Here is a 23,927-nt window from a genome sequence, read left to right on the forward strand (position 1 = left end):
AATTATCAGAAAATGAAACTTTTTGCCAAAGATACTCTGTCCAATATCAAATTTCTTAAAGAATAAAAGAAAGACAGGTGACTCCAGATACTGGGATGATTCTGTAAATGCATGTGTACACACCCTCTAGTGAATCTATTAAAAGATTGTACCAATGGTTTTTAGGTCACATTTGAAATCTCCTGGAGCCCGTTACCATATCCTTGTGTGATGCAGATTTAATGAATGCCTTGCTAAGAAAGAAAAGTTGTGGTAACTAGATATTTCTGGAGTCATTCATGAAGGAGTGGTCCTCTCTTTGAAGACTGATTTTGTTTGGGAGGAACAGGGCACTGTGTTCTTCAGTGTGTTAAAAATTACAAGTTCCCAATTATCCTATTGCACAAGTCTCATCATTTCGGATCCTGAGATCAGGGGAGACAGAGGGCATATGCTGCCATGACATTCAGTTCTCAGATTCCGAGACATCGCATCACAGCACATCTGTGATACTGGCGTCCAGTCCTTTCTCTCCCATTACCGAGAGGGTGTGGAGACCAAGTCGCTTTCCATTTTCTACCAATATTCGAAAGGTACTGTCCAGCCCTGCTCTGAGAAATCATTTGTGCCTTTCTTCTGTAGGAAGACAATGAAAACCACACATCTAATTGTGGATGCTCTTGAGAGCTATCCCAAGATCTTACACAGGTCAAGATCACACATAATAAATCTCTTTAGCATCAAGAGTGGGATGGACAAAGAAACCGAAGTTCTGTGAACGTCTATGAAGATATGTTTGTATGAGAAAAAGCTATGCTGAAAGTTGAAGAATTCTACTTAGAAGTTAACCAAACCTTAGGATGGAGGTTCAGTTCAGTGATAAGGCACTTGACGGAGGCCCTAGGTTCGACCCCCAGCATCACAAAAATAAAATGGGCAGACCAAGGGATTTAAGATTCACCCTTACCTTTATATTATTTTAGAACTTAATATCTACATATTTGTTCATCCGATGGGAGGTATCAACACAGTGCACACTCTTTTCTTGCTGATTATCAGAGGAACTGAGTTCTCCTTTTTCTAGACAGATAAGATTCATATCCGATCCACAAGTTTGGCCAACCAGCATAGTAAAATTACGTTGAAGAACCCAGTTTTATCTTGTGTTAAGAAAGACTTCTTTTTATTTCCTGTGTGAGTTTGCCTACAAACACGTCTGTGCACTGTGTAAGTCTGGTGTTTGTAACACTAGAAGAGGGCATCAGACACCCCTGGAACTAGAGTTATAGACAGTCGTGAACCGCCATGCGGGTGCTGGGAACTGAATCTGGGCCCTCTGTGAAATCAACAAGGGTTCTATCCTGCTGAGCCGTCTGTTCACCCAATAATCCAGCATTTCAGCTTAAGGTGTTGACTTAAACTTTTCTACCAAATTTTGAAAAAAAAACAAAAAACAAAAAACAAAAAACTTCAAAAGAAGTTCATAATTAAGAAGCACATGTTCGGAGCATGTCGGGTTAACAATGTGGACAAATTCACAGTAAGGGTTCAAATTTTATCTGAGTTTGATAAGGACAAAGCACAGGAAATCAATTCTTCCACTGCTCGCTGGTTGTCCAGGGAGGGATGTACTTCCTGTCTTTGATTCCAAGGTCTAAATGAAAGGGGAAGCTTCCTGTGACCTAGGTTTGGGCTCCTGACTCTCAATAGAGAAGGACACCCAGCAGGAAGATCTTACCTCCACTGCGTCCTCGCAGAAGATCCCGCTTTCCCAAGTACTATTTTTAGTTTACTTAAAAAAAAAACTGCAAATGGCTGAAACCCACACGTCTTCAAGTTTTGATTTTTTTAAATTTGGTACTGCTACACTAACTCCCGGCATGGCAACTTATCTTGGGCCGGAGTGTTTTCTTTAAATGGCACGCACTAACTAGAGTCTCCTAAGGATAAAAGTCCAGTTTTATCCCCAGAGACGTCAAGTGTAGTAAGTTTTATCTGTTCTGTTGCTCTCAGTGAGGGTAGTGTTGAAAATCTCCCCTTCCTTCCTTCCTTCCTTCCTTCCTTCCTTCCTTCCTTCCTTCCTTCCTTCCTTCCTTCCTTCCTTCCTTCCTTCGTGATTGAGCTTGGGATATAGCGTTCTCCCTTCATACTGCTTGAGACAAAGACCTTAAAAGACTGTAAGTGTTGAGGTGACAGGTTCAATATCTTAAATTTCAGCGAAGTAGAGTTGGCATATGACAAAGTCAGTAAAATATGTTCATTAAAAAAAAAATAAAAATGCTTCAAAATACTTTAGAAGCACTGTGCACAGCCTGACCACGTCACTGTGTGTACACCAACCACAATCCCGTGGAGACTAGTAAGGGCAGGAAAGGGTGGGATGACATCCCACAACAACTGTGGGTGAAAGCTCACCTTCCCTGTGGCCCTTTCCACAGCAGAGACAGGAGATAAAGAGCCTTCTGGCTATAACACAAGCCATGGTGGGTGGGAACTCCTGCGACAGACATTAGGTACTGGGCCACAAGGCATTAGCATTATTAAGGAAACATGGATTGTGGAATCATTTGAGCGACAGTTGTGACCGGACGGCTGCATCCTCTTCTGTTTGTGACGTTAGGGATACGCTCCTGATGGCTGCAACTCCTTCTCCTGGAGCGTGCGTGGCTGCGAATCGCGTGACGTCAGTCTCGTAACCATCCACGGGGTGGGGTGGGCTGAATGGGTCCTCTGGCTGTACTTTAATACATTAACTTTTAATTCATTTGACACGTGATAACACAAATGAAATAGGTCCAAAACGCATTGAAAACGGTAAAATCTATTATTGTATAAATGGGGCTTGGCACCAAATGATACATTTTATTAAATGTAATGTGCAAAATAGAATGAAGTGGCCTCTATCCAAAAAAAAAAAAAGGGGGGGGGGTAAGGCAGGGTTATTTAAAAGGCTTCAGTACTCATTCTCAATAAAAAGAAATCTGGCTTTATAAAAATACATAAAATAGTCATGGACTTACGCCATTAATTTACATAAGATATTTTTCATATAAAACGAAGTTATAAAATACTTTTTAAAAACGCATTTTTATATGAAAGTTATTCCCAGTATAAAATTTTTATAACTTTTTGTAATTTTGGTTCATCTGTATAAATAAAGCTTTTTTTTTTCCTTTTTTTAAACTTTGTAAGTCCATTTTAAAAACATAGGATTCGATTCTGTGTCTCTTAAATAGAAGCCCAGATGAGGTAGTGTATCGATTCCCCTTGTTCCCGTCCAGTCTATGTGCCCGAGTCACAAGGCTGGCAGTCTGGAGTCCTGTAAGTGTCTGATATCTGTGGATAAGTACACCTGTGAGTCTCCTCCCGAAAATCTGTCCTGTCTTTCTCGTCCTCCTCTGACTCAGAGTCCAGCTCGGGAGAGGAAATTGCTTTCACATGAAAGGGCCTCGGCTGACCGTCCGGTGGCTTCACAAAGCTCGAAAATGCATCCAGGTGAGGTCTCCTCAGAGGTTTCCCAAAGGTACCTGCAAGGAAAGAAATTCCCATGAGCACGTGGGGCCTTTTGCCAGCATAGAAATGAACACACCGAACAAAGAGCGAGCATGCTTCCACGAACGTGAATAAGTTTGTTTTCCCAGAGTCCTATGCAGGTGTAGGTGTTGCTGTGGATACACTATTTACAGAATATTAGACTACCACAGAATACTATGCACAGAACACCCGCACACCTGCTTATTCAAAACCACCACATAAATCAATCCATTTTAATGTTTTCTCGTGACCCTTAGTAACATTAGTCACTGAACACTGAAGTTCTTGAAGTCTCTCAATTGAAAAATGGTCCCGGAGCCCTGGCTTGAGGATCTGTGAACCCATGAATCTCCAAGAAGGGCGATTGCACAATACTCAGCCAGTGTCTTTCCACAGACTCTTGTCTTACCCTTTTTTTTTCAACTGCAGCAAAACATCAACAAATCAACTAAAACTTCTACCCTAGTTCTACAAAACATGCTTTCATTTTTTTCCCCTCCCCTTCGGGAAGGTATATACGTAATCATACTGGAACAAGGGGTAAAATTTCTTAAACGCTGAAGGAAAATGGTTTGGAATTTTCCTTTTAAAAACAAGCCAAGGACACCAGAGCACACCGGGCATGTGGAGGCCTGTTTTCTGATTGCTTTGCTCAGTAAAAAGAGCATTCACTCTCAGTTCTTCCCTCCAACTGTTCCCACACACAAGACCAGGGTGGGGGTGGGGGTAATCACAATCTACCTGAGGTGCTAGTTGTTGTTTAATGGCCCTGGCTTTCTCTGTGAGCGTTGCGGGCCTCTCCCAAAGATTATCTCAACTGTCTGAAGCCAGGCGAGGTAGGGTGCCGCGTTCCCGGCTTCCACTGTGAGTTCAGTTAGAAGCCACCAGACGTACGAAACCACAACCATGCAGAGAATACAGCTCCACCCCTCAGGCTGCCGGGACCCAAAACCACTTTTTCCACATGGCTGACAAGCTCAGCTCCTAAGTCATTCCCCTAACTCTTGTCTCCTACATGCCACACACAGCATAACCCAGAAAGCTCCCGGGGCTTAGGTACAGATTAAATACATAACCACACACAATTCCCAGCCCCGAATGCACTTCAGAAACATCTGCAATCCAGAGGATACCACAGGAACATTAGAAATGAAACCATTGTCCAAAGCAGGATGGAGTTTTGAGTCAGAAGAAGCAAGGCGATTCCCAGCTTGATAAACTTACCCATGAAAGAGTTACTTGAAGTAACTGATCCCGGTTCCTGACTTGCACTAAAATCCAAAGAAGACTTGTTTAAACACAGGGTCTGAATGGCAGGTCCCTCATTCTGAGAGTACATGGAGTTCATGAGCTTTCTTGAGTGTGGCCACGGGATGCTATTGAGGCTCCGATCACAGGGCTCCTCTGAGGGATGAGCGCACGGGAAGCAGTCCTTCTTCATGTAGCTGGGCTCACAGTGGTCCATCAAGGCTATCCTGGGGTCAGAACTGCAACCTTTTCGAGTTGGGACCCACAACAGAAAGAGATACAGTTAGCATGCCTCCAAGTCTTTTCAGAGAACAGAACTCCAGTCAATCAAGAAAGTCATACCTGGAAGATAAACTTCAAATGGATCTGGGCCATAGACACTCCCCTTCAAGTACACAGGGCCTGTGGAGCCCACAAAGGGGCAGAGGAACGGATCGGGGGCAGCTTCCACATCGGCCTCACTGCTGTTGTCAATATGGCATGTCCCTTTAAGACACAAATCTCAGTCACTAAACTGTATTAAATGCCATTCAACCTTCTCTCTGGTTCTGATTTCCCAAATTTACAGAAGAAAACTTGGCTAGAATGTGATAAGAAAGAAAAAGTACACACATACATAAGATTTTCTTTCTTTCTTTCCTTTTTTTTTTTTAAGGCCCATGCAGCTGGGCTCAAAACGGTCCACTTAAGCTATCCTGGGGTCCAGATGGTAAATGTTTCAAATTGGGATCCACCCATCAGGGCTGCTAAAGTAAGTCCTGATAAGCCTTTGAGCTAGGTACGCCAACGCTAGCCCATTTGGATTCTAAGGGAAAAGGATCTATGTGTAGAGCCATAGTTTGAATGCTCAGCACTGCCGCCTTCCTGTAAAATGTTCCAGATGACCGGACTCAGGGATTGACATTTGACTAGTAATCTCTCAGTGTCCCACCTCAAAGCTGAGTCACAAAAACCAAGGTGAACCAAAATATCTCCTGCTCGTTCAATTAAACCACACGCCTTTAATCCCAGCACTCGGGAGGCAGAGCCAGGTGGATCTCTGTGAGTTCGAGGCCAGCCTGGTCTAGAGAATGAGATCCAGGACAGGCTCCAAAGCTACACAGAGAAACCCTGTCTGGAAAAACCAAACCAAACCAAACCAACAACATCATGGAACCATACAACAGTCAGCAGTGGATATAGCAGTCGGGAGGATTACAGACAGGGTCTCCTTCCAGTTGCCAAGGAGGCAGAGGATGGACGCCCTGTGGTCTAAGAGAGAAGTGCCCTGTGGCCCTTGGAGCTGCTCTGGGAGGGTGCCACCTTCCCAGGCCAGCTTGTCACTTCGGTACCTCAGCCCTGTCCCTTAAGGAGTTCTCAGTTAGCCTCCCTATACCTGACTGAGGTTGGGTCTCTGTTCTTGGCCAACCCTGACACTCACTCTGTGCTTGGGCCTGCTGCCTCTGCTCTGACTGTCTTTCCTAGAATATCTTCACAGTTGGCTTGTCTTTCTTTCTTTTATGTTCTTTGGGTTGAGTATCCATCTCACCAAGGACTAAATTCTGAAGCTGAAAAACACATATGCTTCCTTTCCAACTACGCAGTCTGGTACAGAGCAAATATAGACGCTCCATAAAGGACGGTGGTAAAAGATAAAATACTGAGAAAAGCCCCAGGAGCTTTTGCCATGCAGAGTCCAAGCACTGTGTATGCAGTATTTTTCCTTCAAACCACCTGTCTGGGAAGTGCTGCACCTGCCTGTGAACGCAGGGAACCGGTCTGGGCTGGGATGCTCCTGCATCCGGCCTCCTCCATCTTTAGTCTCAAATACATAAGGCACCATGTATGACACCCGCTTTCCCCAGTAGACTTGAAGCCACCTGGCCTCTGACACTATGTAAGAAACTCCCAACACAGGACATTCCGATGTAAAGAAAATATGACACCCTCAGGGAAATTAAATTTGACCTAATTTGCCTCCTCTTCTTTTACCATTTTAAAAAAGTGTTTTTCAAGAATTTAACAAAAGGATATAGAATGGGCGTGTATGTGTACATGTGTGCGTGCGTGTATGTGTACATGTGTGCGTGCACAGGAGCTTGCACATAAGAGAGCAGATTTCCCTGGAGCTGAAATTACAGGTAGTTGCGAGCCACTGGGAATCAAAGCTAAGTTCTCTGGAGGAGCAGTAAGTGCTCTCAACAGCTGAGCCATCTCTCCGGGGCCCTGACACTGGGATTTTGTGGGGCTACCATGCATCTGTAGATAGCTTCTCACAGTAGAGCAATTTTCCTCAATATTGATTCTTCCAACCCATGAGCACGGGAGGTATTTCCGTTTCCTACTATTTTCCTCGCTTCCTTTCTTCTGTGTTTTAACGCTTTGCTTGTATTGGTCTCATATTCCCTGAGCAGCTATAAAAGGACTCTGTTCCTACTCAGAGGGGGCGATTCCCTTTCTCTGAGAATTCACTCATGTGTGTCTTTCCACAGTATCTAGTCTTTAATAAAACCTTAATATCCACTCTGGAAAAGCAGAAAGTGGGGAGGAGGAGGGGGAAGAGAAGAAAAAGAGAAGGAGAGAAGGGGGAGGGGGAGAGAGAAGAGAAAAGAAAGAGAGGGAGGGGAACGGGGAAATGGGGGGAGAACTAATAGTTTTGCTACTAATCTTGAGCTAGGCCCTCATCACTGTTATCAGTTTCTTCTGAAATTACTATTACATCTAGGGACCCCCCCCCCCCCCGGGACTTCAACACAACTGTCCACGGACGTCTCAGACACTCACCAGCACCGTCATGTTGCGGTAGGAAAAATCCACCTCCTGAAGACGTCACGAATTGGTGGTGACTTCCGCTCTCTGAGGAGATGTACCCATCCTGTCTGTCAGCTAATGTTCCCTGAGATGACAGATAACTGGGGATATCGGCCGGCAAATTGGTCTCATCTGTGATCAAACAACAGCACTCGCATCAACAGCCTTGCCCCACAGCTTCCGGCGCTGGCAGGATGGAGACTACAGACTGCTCTGGTTTCTGTATCATCCATAAAGGAAGATCTACTCCTGGAAAAACCAGGGATGGCCCACGACTGCTTCTCAGCTCTGGGCCATGAGTTAATTTCGACTTTACTACCCACGAAATACACCCCTGCCCAAATTTGAAAACCACATGTTCAAAAGGTGATGCCTCAAAAACACTAACCCAGCTCTTGGATCATTCTCCATTTCATCAGTGGCAGAGTTTGCCGTCAACCCTCATTGCAAAATCCACTGCGTGTGCATGTGTACACAGGCCATAAAGAACTTCCACCGAGGGTGAGCCAGCCCCCTGGGGGCTCCTGCCTCCCTGTGACCATCCTGGAGGAGGGCTATTTCACTCTGCACTTCGGATTTTTCCCTCTCAGCCATCAGGATTTCCTGATGAGGTTTTAATAAAAAGACTGATCTCTGTGCATCAGCGGTATTCCAGGCTGGGTCTAGTTTTTAGCTACCCGTATCCCTGCAGCTTGTAGCCCATGAGTCACCCTTCTGAGACAGGCTCAGACTGGGACACAGCCGAGAAGGGAATGCTTACAAAGCCACAAACACACATGACTGCCGCACCCCGGGCCAAGCTTGTGTTTACACACCTGTGTTGGTAATACTGCAGTCCTCATTCCTGCGCCTTGTGTGGTAGATGATGACCACCCACACGAGGGATGTGCCTACCACACAGCAAACCACGGCTATGATCACGACGCCCACGGTGGCCCATCCGTCATCGTCTAAGGATGGGGCGGTCATGTGAGGGGAGTCGCAGGTCGGAGTAGGAATCACGCTGAGGCGCATGTGGCCTCTCTCGGTGCCCAGGGTATTGGACATTTCACACGTGTACTTTCCCGCATCGCTGACGTCCGAGTCCACGATAATCAGCAGCTGGTTGCCCGCCGCAAAAAAGTGCCTCTCGGTCACCACCAATGGGCTGTCATCTTTTGTCCAGTTCAGCCTCGGGGGTGGGCTCCCACCGGCGATACACTGCAGGACCGCTGTTTCTCCCTTGGTGACAGTTCTGTCTAACAGAGGCCGCAGAAATGATGGTGTCTCTGAAAGGACAAGGTTTGGATTTCCTAAGTGAAAACCGGGTTTCACAGAAGACCTAGCAGGTGAATTTATTTAAACTGTGTACTCCTACAGCTCCTCAGAGAAGCGTATTCAAGAGCCCCAAACAAGGTAACCTCGGATCACACCACTCATCCCACGACTTAAGGGTAAAAGTTATGAGTTTTTTTGTTTTTTTTTTCTTTTGGTTTTTCAAGACAGGGTTTCTCTGTGTAGCTTTGTGCCTTTCCTGGAACTCACTTGGTAGCCCAGGCTGGCCTCAAACTCACAGAGATCCGCCTGGCTCTGCCTCCCGAGGGCTGGGATTAAAGGCGTGCGCCACCACTGCCCGGCAAATTTATGAGTTTTTAAATCTCAATCTTCCTCATTCATGCCAAGGTTAGTGAATTGGTAGTAGGAAGATAAAACAGTTTTTAAAGTCTAGAAAATGTGTGAAAAAAAATTATTAAGTTCGTGCACAAGACTGTGTTGATATGTGGACAAAGGCAAAGAACGCTCTAGAGATTTATTTTTATGACTTTTAACTATGTGCACGATATGCACGTGTCTGTGTGTGGGAATGTGAACACAAGAGAGATTCCTGAGGAGGCCAGAGGCGGTGGGTTCCCCGGAGCTGGAGTTAGAGGCAGGTGTGAATTGACAGTGTGGATGCTGGGAACCAAATTCAGGTCGTCTATAAAGCAGCACACACTCTTTAACTACAGAGCCACCTCTCCAGGCCCGTGCCGATTTATTATTATTTTTTTTTAATTAAGTTTCTCATGCCCGATACCTAGGTCTGTACGGAAATCTTGGCAGGTCCTCCTCTCTGGCTCTCGGTAGGTTATTGTAACTCTCTCAAAGACACATGAATTATGAACGTGTTCCAAATCTGACCAACACCTCCTGTTTAGGTAGGCGGTAAGAACCGGGACTTCCGGGAGGTGGAGCCAAGAGAATGGGTCTTCCCTGTCTGTCTGTAGACATTTTCTGACATGTTCTTTACAGCACTGAGATGACCAATGGCTGTGAATAATCCCCGCCCACAAAGAGAACACTGGAGAATGTACTCCAGAGTGAAGGGGGCAGATTCACCTCCCTGGCCACAGGCCTGAATATGTCCAGTGACGCCTAGAGGTCAAAGCTCCCCAGAGGCTCTTTGTTCATTTGAAGGACCGAACTCTCTGGGTCTTCATCCGCCCCTTTTCCCCCAACAGCTGCTAACATGGAGGGTCTCTGGGTGAGTTGGGGGCCTTCAGGAGGGACTCGGAGCCTTAAGAAACCCCCGCCCGTCTCACCTAGCACGGTCAGGGTCGCGTTTGCAGAAACGCTCCCCGCACTGTTCTGAGCCGTGCAGCTGTATACCCCGATATCCTCAATCTTCACGTCCACTATGAAGAAGACGTCGTCCTCCGGCATCACGTGCATGCGCCTCTCCCGGGCAGCTGGGAAATCCGTGCCTCCATCCTTCTGCCAGGCTATCTGCGGGGCCGGGTGACCCCCGGCGGCACACTCCAGGCGGGCCATGGCCCCCGCACGGATGGTGAGGTCCATGGGGGTCTTGGTGAAGGAAGGTAACACTGCAATCACAAAGGGGGCATTGCAGGTGTGACCGGGGCGGCAAGGGTCCACCCGCGCTGCTCCTCCCCTTCTAGGTGTCTCGAGGAGACACGTGACTCACGTAAGGCAGGGTTATTGCTCTAAGACAGAGACACTAAGCTTGAGAAATGAAACAGCTCGCTCTGGGTTAACACCCGGCGCAGGTGTGATGGAATCAGAGCGGCACACGGGTCACAGGACCCAGCCTCTGGCCGAATCTTAGTTTTCTCAATAATTAAGTGTGAGATCTTGGGCAAATCAATAAATCTCTCTGTGCTATGACCATTCACTTCCTCTACCCTACCCCCCCCCTTGGTCCTGCAGGACCTAACATTTTGTGACTTTATCCCGTTCTGTACTCTAAACTCTTCTATGCGCCAGGCCTTAGCAATTGCCTGCTCAATGAAATTCATTAATAAATCATATTCCAAATCTTCTCCTACCAGGCAGACCTTAACTGTTAAAAGTGGAGAGAGCATCCAAAATGCAGTCTTAGAATTGTAGAATCGTATACCTGCCACACAAATGATGCTACGGCACTGCCGTTTAACATCGGCTGCTATGAATGCACTTCCTGACCACTACCCAAGCTCCACGCTGCTGCGCCAAGCCACTGACATACGCCCATTACCTTATTAATGGATCGTGACATTTCTAGGAAGTGGCACTTAGCATCTATCTCTTTATTTTATTTTTATGTGCACTGGTGTTTTGCCTGCATATGTGTGTCTGTGTGAAGGTGTCAGATCCCCTGGAACCGGAGTTACAGACAGTTCATGTGGGTGCTGGGAATTGAACCCGGGTCCTTTGGAAGAGCAGATGGTGCTCGTAACCGCTGAGCCATCCATCTCTCTAGCCCCCCCCCCCGCCCCCATCTCTAAGTGGAAGACAGAGGTACGAAGGTAAGACACTTGTTGAGAGTCATAACTATACATCTGGAGTGACAGTATTCACAACCAGAGCTGAGTTAAAGGCAGTATGCTGTGTGGCCCTACCTATCACAGTACCCCAGAGGGAGCACAAGTATCTGGCTCATGTTCATTCTGGTTCACCCTGCCACATTCAGAGAGGTGAATTCAGTAAATCACTGCTTTAGAGACAAATAATAAAGAGTAGTGATTTTGTGTAGCTAGGTGGGAAACTATGAGAAAGAAAAGCAGGGGTTGCTGGGAGAGAGGGGGTAAGGGGAACAACAGACAGACACTGCAGCTGTTTCTAAAGGGTATCCCGAGACACTGGAGGAAAGGGGATCGCGTACTGTTTACGGTGAGCTTGGCTTTGACGGAGTACGACGACCCGAAGTGGTTGGAGATGACACACTGGTATCTCCCTTCGCTGGTGAATTCCACACCGTGCAGCCTCAGGATGGTGGTGTACTCCATCACCTCGCCTCCCTGGGCCCGGAGGTGTGCGTAGTTCTCCATTTCAGCATCCTGCAGCAGCTCATTGTCTTTTTTCCACGCAAACGTCATCGGGGAGTCACTGCTGCTGGCAGCGGAGCAGGTGAAACTCACGTTGGAGCCTTTTATCGCCGATTGCGTTTCTGGTTGAACCGTGATCTGGGGTTTGGGGAAATCGTCTGTTTAAAAGGGAGGAGGAAGAGGAGGAGACAAAGTCACTTGAAGGCCCCAGAGAACACCCGCGCTCAAATGCCAACACCAGGCAACACAGTAGAGAGCTAGCTCAGGGTTGACCTCATGCCTGTGTTTTACAGACACCTCCGCTGTCCCAGAGTGGAACGACAAGCTGGGAGAATGCTCATAGGCAACCGACTGGAGTCCAGTGGAGACGGAGGCTCCGTCATGATCAACCTGAGAGAAGTGTTACCTTGAAACGATCCTAAGAGTTTACGCCACGTGTCTGGCATTTCGCGTAAGCGTAAGAAGAGCAGTTAGGAAGGCACAAGGGAAATTAGACCGCATTTAAACCCGAGTGATGGAGTGGGGTAACGCTGGCTGACGGCAATTAAGTGATTATTTTATAAGAGCCTGTAGAGAGGATCTGCAATCTTGCCAGCACAAAGAAATGACTGAAGTTTGAGGTGATGGACCTACCGGGTAGCCTGATCGGCTCACAGGACATCTTCTGCGTGTACTGGACTGTCACAGCATACCCACACACATGCATAATTACCATAATTACCACATTAATCACCATAAAGAGTAAGAAGAATTTTTTTTTTTAAGGAAGAGAGAAAAGCAGTTTAAAAACTTCCAGGCTCACAGATGATCCCTGAATGTTCTTCTCAGCAACTACAATCTTTTGCTTAGGCTCTCCATTAAAAATATCAAGTAAAACACTGTAGTGGGTAGCCATTCCAGCCTTGATCTGGAAGTTCCAACCCCCATAGAGGCTACGGTAACTGTCATGCCTACAAGGTGGGGCCAGGAGAGGACCCTGAAGACCCCAGATCCGGATGAGCCGGCTCTCTTGGTTCCTGGACCCTGGACGCTGGAGGTAGACGGAGCAGAGTTCTCCAGAGAGCTGGACTGCGCTACACCTTTCCCAGACCCTGTTAACTATCCCTTCACTTGTGAGTTACCCCACAAAATAAACCTCCCTTTTAACTACGTGGAGTTGCCTTAATTTCGCCAATAAAACATACACAAGCAAACATCAACGGCAAATAATCATAAACCCCTATCATCAAGACAGTAACAAGTGGCTGGAGACCTGGTTGCTCTTGCAGAGGACCTGGGATTGGTTCCCAGCATCACACTGCTCAGCTCGTAACTGCCTGTGACTGGAGTTCTGATTCCTCTTCTAGCCCTATGGATACTTGAATACACACGAAACACACAAGCAGACAGACAGACAGGCACACACACACACATAAATTAAGAAAAGATGGTAATGAGCAAAAAGCAAACCAACAAACAAAAAAGCCAAAAATAAATCAAGCAGATGAAAAAGCATGTGCGAGCTAGCACCCTGGCTGGGGCCTGAAGTGGGACAGTCCATCAATCAGGCGGCTGCACAGCCTGTCGGGCTACATTATAATTAGAGCTGGGCAACTCTCTCATTCCGGGCAGCTATTTTTAGTTCTCTGTTACTTTTTGGAAGTAGTTACCTTTTTTGAACTTCAGTTTCTCAGAGATGGCCGAAATAAACCCTGGAGGAAACTACCAGATCTCCCAACACGGGTTTCTGGATAACGGAGAATCTGAAAACACAAGCTTTCAGAAGGACCCTGAACGGAAGCAGGGTGCTGCTCTGACCACGGCCTGGCTGCCAGCTTCCGACCCTATGCCTGTGGGTTGTTCAACAGGAGTTTCTTCTGTGTGACTCTTTGAAATTTCCATCCCATAAATCAGTGTTCTGATTCACAATGGAGAAGGGGAAAAAAAACAAACAAACAAGCAGTACAGATGAAGCACTTGGGTTTGTCTCACAGTACCAGGGTTCGTATATCTGGGTGAGGGAACCGTGAGGTAAAGAGTGTGGAGAAGAAGCAGAGTAGGCCTTGGTGGCTGACTGCCAAGGTTCCCAAACCTACACCAGAGGTTTTATTTCCAAAAATTGCTGGCACCATTAAACTCTGCAACCTGATACACATACATACATCAAAAAAGCAAAGCAGTGTGTAGCCAGGTTTTAAATGCCAGGGTAAAATGCTGGCCTAGAGTTTCTTCTCACACGTGCCTTAACTTTCAGCAAATCTTGATTTTTGTGTTTTAGACACACATTTGTTTTTATGAAGGCTTCCCTGGCAGCTAAGAGTAAAGAGCTGCCTGGTATTATGACAGAAAACTGTATCGGTGATGGGAACTTTGTTTGTTAACCATGGTCTGTTCCTCACTAGTCAGAGGAATTCTGGGCAAGAGGATTTCAAATACGGAAACTCTTGTTTGCTAAGACAATGGATCTTAAAATGATTTCACAATAAACTCAAACTTGCCTTTCCTCCTAAGGCTTTACCCACCAACGCTTCATGTCTCAGCAGTCCTAATTCCTTGGCTACTGAATTTCCTCTCCTCCAAGCCTCTCAACAAACCCCAGAGTTTAAAGAGCGGAAAGCAAAATGCACCACAAGACCCGGCCATCTTGGATGGGGGAGGAACTTATTGCTGGCCCCACCCCTCCCTAAGAGCCTATAGACAAGAGTTGCCATCTTGGATGGGGGAGGAGCTTACTGAGGACCTTACCCCTCCCTGAGAGCTATAGGTAGCCAGAGTTGCTGAGGGAGGGGGGGCAGTCAGGTAGCTACCGTGCTTTACCCTTTCACCAGTAAATACTGCACCAATCATGCTCACATAGACGATACTTACTAAACACAGTGGGTCACCAAAAAAGACATGAAAGTAGGAGATGGATTCTGGAAGAAGGGGGTTTGGTGGGCAGGGGGAAAAAGGCTGAGAAAGGATAATGGGGGAAGAGATTTATACCTATATATATGAATGGGTGAAAATAATTTTTTAAAACAGATTATTGATTTTTAAAAAGGGGCAAGCGGCAGTTAAGACGCCTTCAGTTTCCCTGGATTGGTAGCTATGAACCCACCGACTTAGGAAGCTGCACTGTGGAGTGAGTTCCAGGCTACCCTGAACAACTCAGTGAGACCCCCATCTCCAAAATTAAAAACACACAGAATAGTGGGGAGTAGGGGAGCTGGTGATGCCACTCGGTGGAGGAGCCCTTGCTCAGGGCACACAAGGCCCCGGGCATGATCTCCACCAACACGCAGAAGAAATGCAACGCCTAGGCTCAGGGACCGTCTTTGAAAGCTGCTACTAGGAACTGCCATTTTTTTCCCACGGTCTCTAAAAATAACAGCAGGAAAATCGAGAGAGAGCGGCGTCAACGCCACACCACCACAGAGGGCTGCTGATATGCCAACCAGCGTCAAAGGCCAGTAACACGCCTCCACAGCAGTGGACGGCCGGCGGAAACGAAGAAGAGTCGGGTCCAACTCATTCACGATCTGATTTCTCTCCTGCCACCAAACCACGCTGATGCTAAAACAAATACGAAGTTACACGTCGGTGAACTCCTCCAGCGTCTGTAAAATGCTGACAGGCAGCCACCTCTAGATCCACTTCGTCGACCTCAGCAGAAAGCAAAGGTCTATTCGGAGAACACGAATCTCTCCAAAACCATTATTTGGACAAATTAAGTGGGAGAGAAAAAAAAAAAAATGAATGAACATCAAGGGTGATCCTTGTACTCACCGCACACAAAGCCATCTGGGCTGACAGTGAAAATACTCCTCCCTTTCAGGAGCTGAGGGTGGGCACAACTGGCGTTAACGAAGCTCTGAAAGCTGTTCTCCACCACCCACTGCGGGAGCCACTTCAGCTGGCAATCACACAGGAGGCTGGAGGTGTTCAAGTGCCTGAGGAGAGGAATCACATTCCGTTGGCTTCGTATGAAATGCAGATTTCTTCCGCAAGTCCGTCAAACTTAAGTAAGTATTCACCAAGTGAGGACTTTGGAAACTCAATGCACGACGTTGTAAATATTCCACAGTCTGCCTCAGAAGGCGAGACACTGAGCGAGCGGGGCCTCTGGACTCCATTGCTCTTACTGTCCTATGGAGGCAGAAGTGCTGATACATCAAAATTCCTAACGAATGCTATATTTAGGTACCATACTATATATGGTCCCACAGACGTCAGCTGCAAATTCAAAACAGAGCGCAAAAGAAATTCCAGTCGCAACCAAGGGGACAAAGAACCCACGTCCCCTGTTTCCTGGTTTAAACATCAATCACGTCAAGAATGCGCTAGATACTTTTTTTTTTGATGACCTATCACATGACAGCTCCCCTGTGGGGCTTCCTGCGAAACCGGAGAAGAAGAAAAAGGGAACACTTACAGTTGCTGAAGTTTCTTCATTTGGGAGAACGCATTGCTCTGCAGAGACATGATGGCGTTGTCGCTCAGATCACTGGAAAACAGCCAGGTCAAAACACGTCAGGGTGAACCATGGCCAGGATGTGTCCTTAAGGTCTGGGCCACACCCCACTGCCCACACCCCCCCCCCACAAACACACCCCCCGCTTCAGCAAGCAAGTACTCCATGCTGAAACGTGTGGCTGGGACCATTGCAGTGGAATCCCCCAGCAAGCTCTGACCAAGGAACCCAGAGATGGGTTCAGTCACGGGGGAGAGAGTATCATTTCTGTCACCACGCCCAGGGCGTTGACTCCTCCAGGGCTCTGGCTGATCTGCCTGCTGTTTATTTCTCATTATTCAAATTTGCTGTTAATGAAGTGTGCAACCTAATGCTTCATAATTGCGCATTTAAAAAAAAAAAAATCTTCCCTAGCCCACGTTCCGCGATGTGTGTTTCGATATCCACGCATACAGGCATTCCTAAAGCGGCTCAGAGAACGATGGCCGACCTACGTAGCTTGGAACAAGTGGGGATTTCCCCCTCCAGCCTGATTTTGTCACACGCAGCTCATCACTGGCAAAAGCAGTGATGTTCAGGTGAGATGCCTTCATTAAAGCAAGTAAGATTCCAGGCAGGTCATCCACCAAATGAGAAGATACTCTGTGTTGACTTTCTTTTTAACTAGTACCTTAAGGCAGTCTGAATTAAACTACCAGCCACAATGGTTACTTTTTCTTTTGTTCTTTTTTTTCTTTTCTTCACAGTTCACAGCGTATAAGGGGGTGGGTTTTAAAACGAGACCCCGCAGACTAAGAAGCAAAGAACGGAGGTGCTGGACTTGGGTAGGGAGAGTCGAGGAGAACCAGAGGAGGTTAGAGAAAATTGAAGCAGAGGTTAATACTCCGCTGATCCACTAATTCCACTTTCCCAGAAACGGAACGGGCCAGTTGACAAATGCTTTGGCTAGCTTTCCTTTGAAAATAATCTGTTTCAATAACAGCCATCCTGGCTTGGCCTGGCAGCACTCAGTTCTGCAGACTCATTCTGCAATTCCCAACTGTGGCTCTGTCTGTGGGGCTGGGCCATCCGTGTCTCTCTCAGAACCAGTGGTACAGCTGGGAGATGGCCACGCGGTGGCTGATAGACACAGTCTTTGTGAGGTACAACCCAAGTGTGTATTTAAATGAGAGCATTTCTCCGAGTTAACATATAGGAGGGCTTTTGGCTACAAGCATTTCTCAATGGAGCGAGCATACTCTAAGTTCGACTGTGATCCGACTATCCAAATGTGAACCAATGTGAAGCTAACAGTAACAGTCGGCTGGGTCAGTTGTCGTAATATTTAAGCCATACTCCCCATGTTCAGAGTTCCTTTTATAACTGAAAGCCCTCTACCCTGAAATCTCATTTCAGAAATGTGTGCCAAAGGTGCCCGAAGACGGGGCATGGATTGAGTCGTCAAGGGCTATAGGGTCTTTCTGAAGCCAGAGAAAGCCTAATCTTGTGTTTTCCTAGCAATCCCCAACTGCTGTGTGGGGAGTGAGAGAAAGAGAGCTGGTTTGTCCGTTCTGCAGCAGTGGACAGCAGCAACAGAGGTTCTCAGGACAAATCTCCATCACGGCGGCCCTCTCAAGGACAGTTTTTTGATCTTTTTGAAAATTCAAGTCGTCCTAACTGTTAAAAAGAATCTTCCATGAATCTTCAGGAACTCTATTTAACATTTTAAAAAGACAGCAATGGTTGTCGAACAGTATTCCTGCACATACTAAATGGAACAATAGATACTTATATATTCAGGACCTGGCAAGATGACCAGACTATGAGACGTGCCCAATATATATATATGGTAGATTGTTTTAAAGTTGCCACCACTTATAAAGACGAATAAACATGGTAAACAGAGCGATGTTCTCAATGGTATCAGAAAACACAGAGGTGAACTCCAGAAGATAAATAGGAAGCAAGACTGACCGATGATAGGTAGATGTGCAAACGTGTTTTATAGCAGAGGGGAGATGTCGGCAGAGGCTGTTTGTTTCATATTTTAGGAGTCATAAACAGAAACTGTCTGGGACCACCCTTGGGGGGAACTCAATTCCAGGTACTCACAGGTGTTCCAGGGCGTCCAAACCAGTGAAGGCCTTTTTGGTAATAGATCGAATGCGGTTTCCCTGGAGTATTCTGGAGGATAGGAGGGAGAAAAGGTAACCATCACATTGTAATAAATTTTTAAAAAGCCATTTAAGGAGCAGAACTCTTATAAACGGGACCATTCTCCTTCGTGAACAACACTGTTTTCTTCAAGGAGACAATGTGACTTGAAATACCAGACCCCTGATTATCATGTTCAGTCACATGATTTAACGCGAGTTTCGAAGCATTCAACAGACACCTCCACGTAGGAGCTTGAGTGAGAAATGCCTCCACGGGCTCATAGACTTGAACACACGGTCCCCAGTTGGCAGTTCTGTTTGTGAAGGTTATAGGACTTTGAGGATTTGAAGCCTTGCTGGAGGAAGGACATCATTGGGGGCGGGCCTAGTGAGTTGATAGTGTCCCCCATTTCCAGCTCACTACCACAGAGACATGGTCTCCAGGCTTCCTGCTGCCGCTGCCATGCCTGCCCTCCCATCACGGACATAGAGCTGTCCAGAACAATGAGCCAAAACGAAACTCTTAAGCTGCTTTCGGTCATGGCGTTTTACCGCAGCAACAGAGGTAAATGGTTGACACACTCGGCAGACACAGGTGCTAAGCGGGTGCTTCTGGGAAATCACACTGCGCCACAGGGCAGCTTGCTCCCCTCTTCTCTGTGGCTACCCTTCATCACCAACTGAAAACAGAACAATCTACAAGACCCTTTCGGGGCTGACTGTCAAGTGTTTGCATCCTTTGTGGACCCTGATGCAGGGTGATTGATGGACGGTGGACTGCTTCCCTTGAGAGCTCATGACCATAGCACACTGTTGGCGTTTTCTAAAGGTTGGCATAGGCACACACACTCCCTTCAACATGGTGGTCATTCCTAATGGGTAGCAGTCAAAATAAATCTCAAGTTCTGATCTAGATATCAAAATGAATTAGACAAATCCCAGGACTGAAATGTCTTCCTTTCACTCAAGGAAGAAAAGCTAATTAATACGCACGCATCATGGGCAATAGCACACACCTGGAGGAAGGACTAGGGTGCAGCCAGATGACATATCTACTTCTAATGTCTCTATGATGTCAGCTTGTGGATCTGACTTCAATTAAGACAATAATCTTAAGTCACAGAGGAGGCAAACTAAGAGGCAAATTATACTCACAGTCGCCTCAATTTGTCCAGCCCAGAGAAGGCTCCATTCATGTCTTCAATCGTCCATGAAATTTCATTGTTTTTCAGATCCCTAATGAAAACACAGTGTTCTCCTTAGACATACTTCTCAGAAACCTCACACCACCACCCAGGTGGTGTGCCCAAAGTCCTCCTAATTGCCCCACCAGCTCCACCCACTTCAGAAGGAGGATCGCAGCTCTCTAAGGTGCCTCTTACATCCTGAACTCTGCAGTCAACACTTGCAACACTTTCCCCGAACCAAGACAGGCAACCCAGCCCTGTCAAATCTCCTATCAAGATGGCTAAACCCTGCAGTCTCAAGATGGCTAAACCCTGCAGTCTCAAGATGGCTAAACCCTGCAGTCTCAAGCAACTTGAAAAATACATTAAATTTTAAGACCAAGTTCCCATCACACAAACAGACATGCGCCAAAGCATGCAGCTAACACTGGAGAGATTTTTCAAGCAACCAGTTAATTCCACACTTAGGAAAGAAATCAGGTTGTGGTTAACCAGAAGAGCCAACATTCACCTTCCTATAACTTTTTTTTTATTTTGCTCTGGGCTATTTTTAATCTATGTTTTATAAAGAAAAATAATAGTGGACTTAAAATTGTTTCTCTCTTTAACAGTTCTGAATTTCCTAGTGATCCTGAGAAGGAAGGCTGCAATCACTGGGCAGTCTGATCAGTGTACTTTTTAATCCCTTTAAGAAAAACACACATGGATGAAATGGATCTATTCTAATCAAACTGCTCTGGGAAAGATTAAGACCCCCACTTTAGAGGCTGCACGCATTTCCTCAACAACAAAGGAAATCTGCTGGGAGAAAAGTGGGCGCATTTAGGAACCAATTAGGTTCATGTACCGAGAGCAAAATGTGGAACTTACAAAGTCTTTAAACTGGAAAGCCCCCGGAAGGCACAATCCGCAATGTAGCTGACTTGGTTGTGCCCAATGTGGAGGGTATTTAGCAGACTTAGGCCAAGGAAACTGGAATCGTCGAGCCTCGATAAGTGGTTGAAAGTTAGGTCCCTGCAAAGAACAACAACAACAAAAAGAGCTTTTCTCTTTCCATTCAATACAATAATCTGTTTTCTAAAAGAGAGGTGGTTAAAAAAAATGTTAACTACCATAATCCTGTTTTACCACTCTGCCCTCACAGTATCCAGGTAAGCATTCCTAATCATCTCAGCAATTAAAATTAAACAAATAGCCCATGAAACTGCTTTTATCAATGTGCCACAAAGCTGAAGAGAGAGGAGCTGGCTTCGACTTAATCACAACCAAAAATGCAGGGACAACAGAGGGCACTTCGGAAAGTGGCTGTCGCCTGGGAAACTTTGTTATGAAAATTTCACAGATCCGTGGTAAAGGACCTCTTGTTCCAGCACGATCTTCGCTCTCGAAGCCGAGGACAATAAAAGGCAACTTACAGCTCGCTGAGTTTCTGGCAGAACTCCCAGGCATCCTCGCTGATCCTGTTGATGGCATTCTGGCTCAGATGAAGCTCCCGCAGCATCAGCAGGCCGTAGAGCCAGCCTTTGGTGATCTCAGTGAGGTTGTTATGGTCTAGCTGCCTACAGGTACAACGAGAACCAAAGGCGGGATCCGGAGTCCGTCATCTAGTCTCGACATGCACGGCTGCCTGCAGCCCATGACGTCTCCCTCATGTGCCTAGATATCCGGCTCGGATATATAAAGACATCAGCAAAAGATTGATGTGCTTCTAAATTCTCAGCTCGTCTGAAACGTCACTGAGTCACAAATTACAGCTTTGTGATTGTCAAGTATGAGAATTTAATGTGGGTTTTCAATGAGAGCTACCGAGGGTCTCACTCTAGGGTCATTCCATCTGAGTGGGAACCGTGATAACCCACACTTACAGGATTTCCATGTTGCTCAGACCCCAGAAAGCTCCATCCATAAGCTTTGTTACTCCATTTCTTTGCATTTTCAGAGACTTCAGTGCCCCAAGCCCTTGGAATGTGAGTCCGTCCACGTTCTTAATCTTGTTTCGGTTCAGTTCTCTGCATTGGATGTTACGATTAAGCAGTTAGTTCATATGACAATAAAATTCTAGAGGTAGTAATAAAATGTGTCATATACTACTACAATATATTTAACCCAATCAGTGCTAAACTACACAGAATGTTTTTAAATTTCACAGACTTTTTATTGACAAGAATTTCATTTTTTTCCCCTCAATTTATTATGGGGAGGTAGGAGTGGTGGATGTCTGTGTAAAACCGCACGATATATTTTTGGAATAATATGGGAAGTACATTAGATTTCCATTTCTACACTGTTGTCCACTAAGGGTAGCAGCAAACCAACTGGTATTCATCTTCTGTGGATGCAGAATTAGAGCGATCATCGTGCCAGGAGGTCTACCCAAGAGCGGCACGGAAATCCCGCTCCATATGCATGCAAAGTTGGTTACCGTCATTCCAAATTAGTTTTCAGATTGGTGCTTCCCTGCATGCTGCAGCTCTCTAATTCTGCTCAACACTGGAACCACCTAGGGAGCTTTAAAAGTCCCCAAAGCCCAAATTGAAACCCCTAGAGGTTTTAGTATAATTGGTGCAGGGTGCAGACCGGGGCGCTGGGGCTTTGAAAAGCTCCCCAAGTCTCTGAAACGGCGCAGCCACGGTTGAAAAGCGCCACTGCGAGAGGGAGCCCGTTCACAAACCAGTCTACCGTCCTTAACAAGCCGGTTCTCTACCACCACTTAGCTATCAAAGCGTCCTGGAGTTGTTGGCATTATTCTCACCAACCACAGCGATTGAGAGACCCTGTGGTTTCCCCAGGTCCACAATGACACCTTTGTGAGGGGGCCGCTCAGTCATCATGCGGCTTGCTCCCTCAGCAGCCCTCCAACGTGTCTTTTCAGGCAGCGGCTGGCACGAGATAACCGGGAAGGCCTTTTCCCAATCTGGAGATTCCACCGCTCTCGCCATGGGAGGGGAAGGCAGTTACCTGCTTCTCCCCTGAACTTCTCCCGCCACACTGTGGGCATCGGAATAAAGGACGCCCAAGGTTTAGAGGTGAGGAAGTGATATCCAAGAGGCCACCGCACTTACAGATGCTGCAGCTGGGGCAGTTTAAACATCTTGGGGGGCACGGCTGAGATTCGATTCCTGTTCAGCTTCAGCACCAGGAGGGTGCTTGCCAAGTTGTCAAAATACCCTGGTTCCATGGACATAACTCGGTTGCTATTGATATACCTGTGGAGAGTTTGAAGGTCAGAGGTTTGCTCGGGTTTCTATGGGAAGTCAGAGTGCATTCAATCTCCCCACTGCAAAAGCTCTCCAGAGAACCTGACCACCAGGGGGTACTTAAAAGTTTTCAACACTGAGGTCCCTGTAAACAAATTAAGGCTTATTTATTCACATGGGCTGGCATATTGGCTCACTGGCAGGATCCTCACCTGGCATGTACGAAGAAGCCCTGGGTTCTATATCCAGTACCAGAAAAATAATAAATACAAATAGAAAGATCGACGCACTGCAGCTTTAATATAAAATGCGTGGTGCAAGCTCATGCACCCCAACACTTACTCTCCAGCACAGGTACTCTTTTAGAAGGCGATGAAGCCTTTGGGAGGCGGGGCCTAGCTAGAAGAAGTAGACTGCAGGGGGCGGGACTCGGGGGTCTTATGATCTGGCTTGACTTCCTGTCCACACTGTGACAGGGCTGCCTGCCACTTCTCCGGCATCATGCCTTCTTCCCTGCAAGGATGGACTGCACCCTCAAACTGTCAGTCAAATTAAGTCCCGCCCTCCTTCAAATGGGTTCTGGCCAGGAACTGAGAGACAGCCGCAAGAAAAGTAAGCAACACACACAGCCTGACAGGAAAGACCGACTGACATCTTTCAAGGTGACAAATGGCCATTAAAGATACATAGAGACGACGCTGTTTGGAATTAGTTATTAATAAAAACACAGCAAGGCTCTAGTTTGGGGCATATTTTTTTTTTTAATTGTGATACAAAATTGTAAGAAAGAAGACTGTGCCTAATTATGCCAATTTCAACTCAGTAAGAAAGATACATTTTGGGGGCTGCAGAGATGGCTCAGTGGTTAAGAGCACACTGGCTGTTCTTCCAGAGGACCTGGGTTCAATTCCCAGCACCCACGTGGCAGCTCACAACTGTCTGTAACTCCAGTTCCAAGGGATCTGACACCTTCACACTTATGCACATAAAATGAATTGAAATAAGTTTTTCTAAAGTTACATTTTAATCCAACGACAGTAAAATCAAGTTTGCTGTATCTTTTTTTTTTTTTTTTTTTTTTTTTGGTTTTTCGAGACAGGGTTTCTCTGTGTAGCTTTGCACCTTTCCTGGAACTCACTTGG

At 46.5% G+C, this 23,927-nt stretch overlaps 1 protein-coding gene across 1 annotated transcript in view; it reads right to left on the bottom strand.

The window, feature by feature from the left end:
* Window positions 1-2,821: 2,821 nt before the first annotated feature.
* Window positions 2,822-23,927, bottom strand: part of Lrig3 (leucine rich repeats and immunoglobulin like domains 3) — a 51,973-nt gene continuing 30,867 nt past the window's right edge. The window contains exons 5-19 of the mRNA XM_028886295.2: window positions 22,651-22,794; window positions 21,454-21,597; window positions 21,004-21,147; window positions 20,459-20,602; window positions 19,557-19,637; window positions 18,358-18,429; window positions 16,228-16,299; window positions 15,582-15,745; window positions 11,672-11,992; window positions 10,113-10,394; window positions 8,367-8,819; window positions 7,525-7,683; window positions 5,104-5,247; window positions 4,738-5,007; window positions 2,822-3,506 (exon numbers count right to left, since the gene is read on the bottom strand). Of these exons, the coding sequence (XP_028742128.1) occupies window positions 3,262-3,506; window positions 4,738-5,007; window positions 5,104-5,247; window positions 7,525-7,683; window positions 8,367-8,819; window positions 10,113-10,394; window positions 11,672-11,992; window positions 15,582-15,745; window positions 16,228-16,299; window positions 18,358-18,429; window positions 19,557-19,637; window positions 20,459-20,602; window positions 21,004-21,147; window positions 21,454-21,597; window positions 22,651-22,794 (2,839 nt within the window). The 3' untranslated portion in view covers window positions 2,822-3,261. The remainder of the gene's footprint in view (window positions 3,507-4,737; window positions 5,008-5,103; window positions 5,248-7,524; window positions 7,684-8,366; window positions 8,820-10,112; window positions 10,395-11,671; window positions 11,993-15,581; window positions 15,746-16,227; window positions 16,300-18,357; window positions 18,430-19,556; window positions 19,638-20,458; window positions 20,603-21,003; window positions 21,148-21,453; window positions 21,598-22,650; window positions 22,795-23,927) is intronic.

This window comes from Peromyscus leucopus, chromosome 18, assembly GCF_004664715.2.
Source record: "Peromyscus leucopus breed LL Stock chromosome 18, UCI_PerLeu_2.1, whole genome shotgun sequence".
NCBI classification, from domain to species: Eukaryota; Metazoa; Chordata; class Mammalia; order Rodentia; family Cricetidae; genus Peromyscus; species Peromyscus leucopus.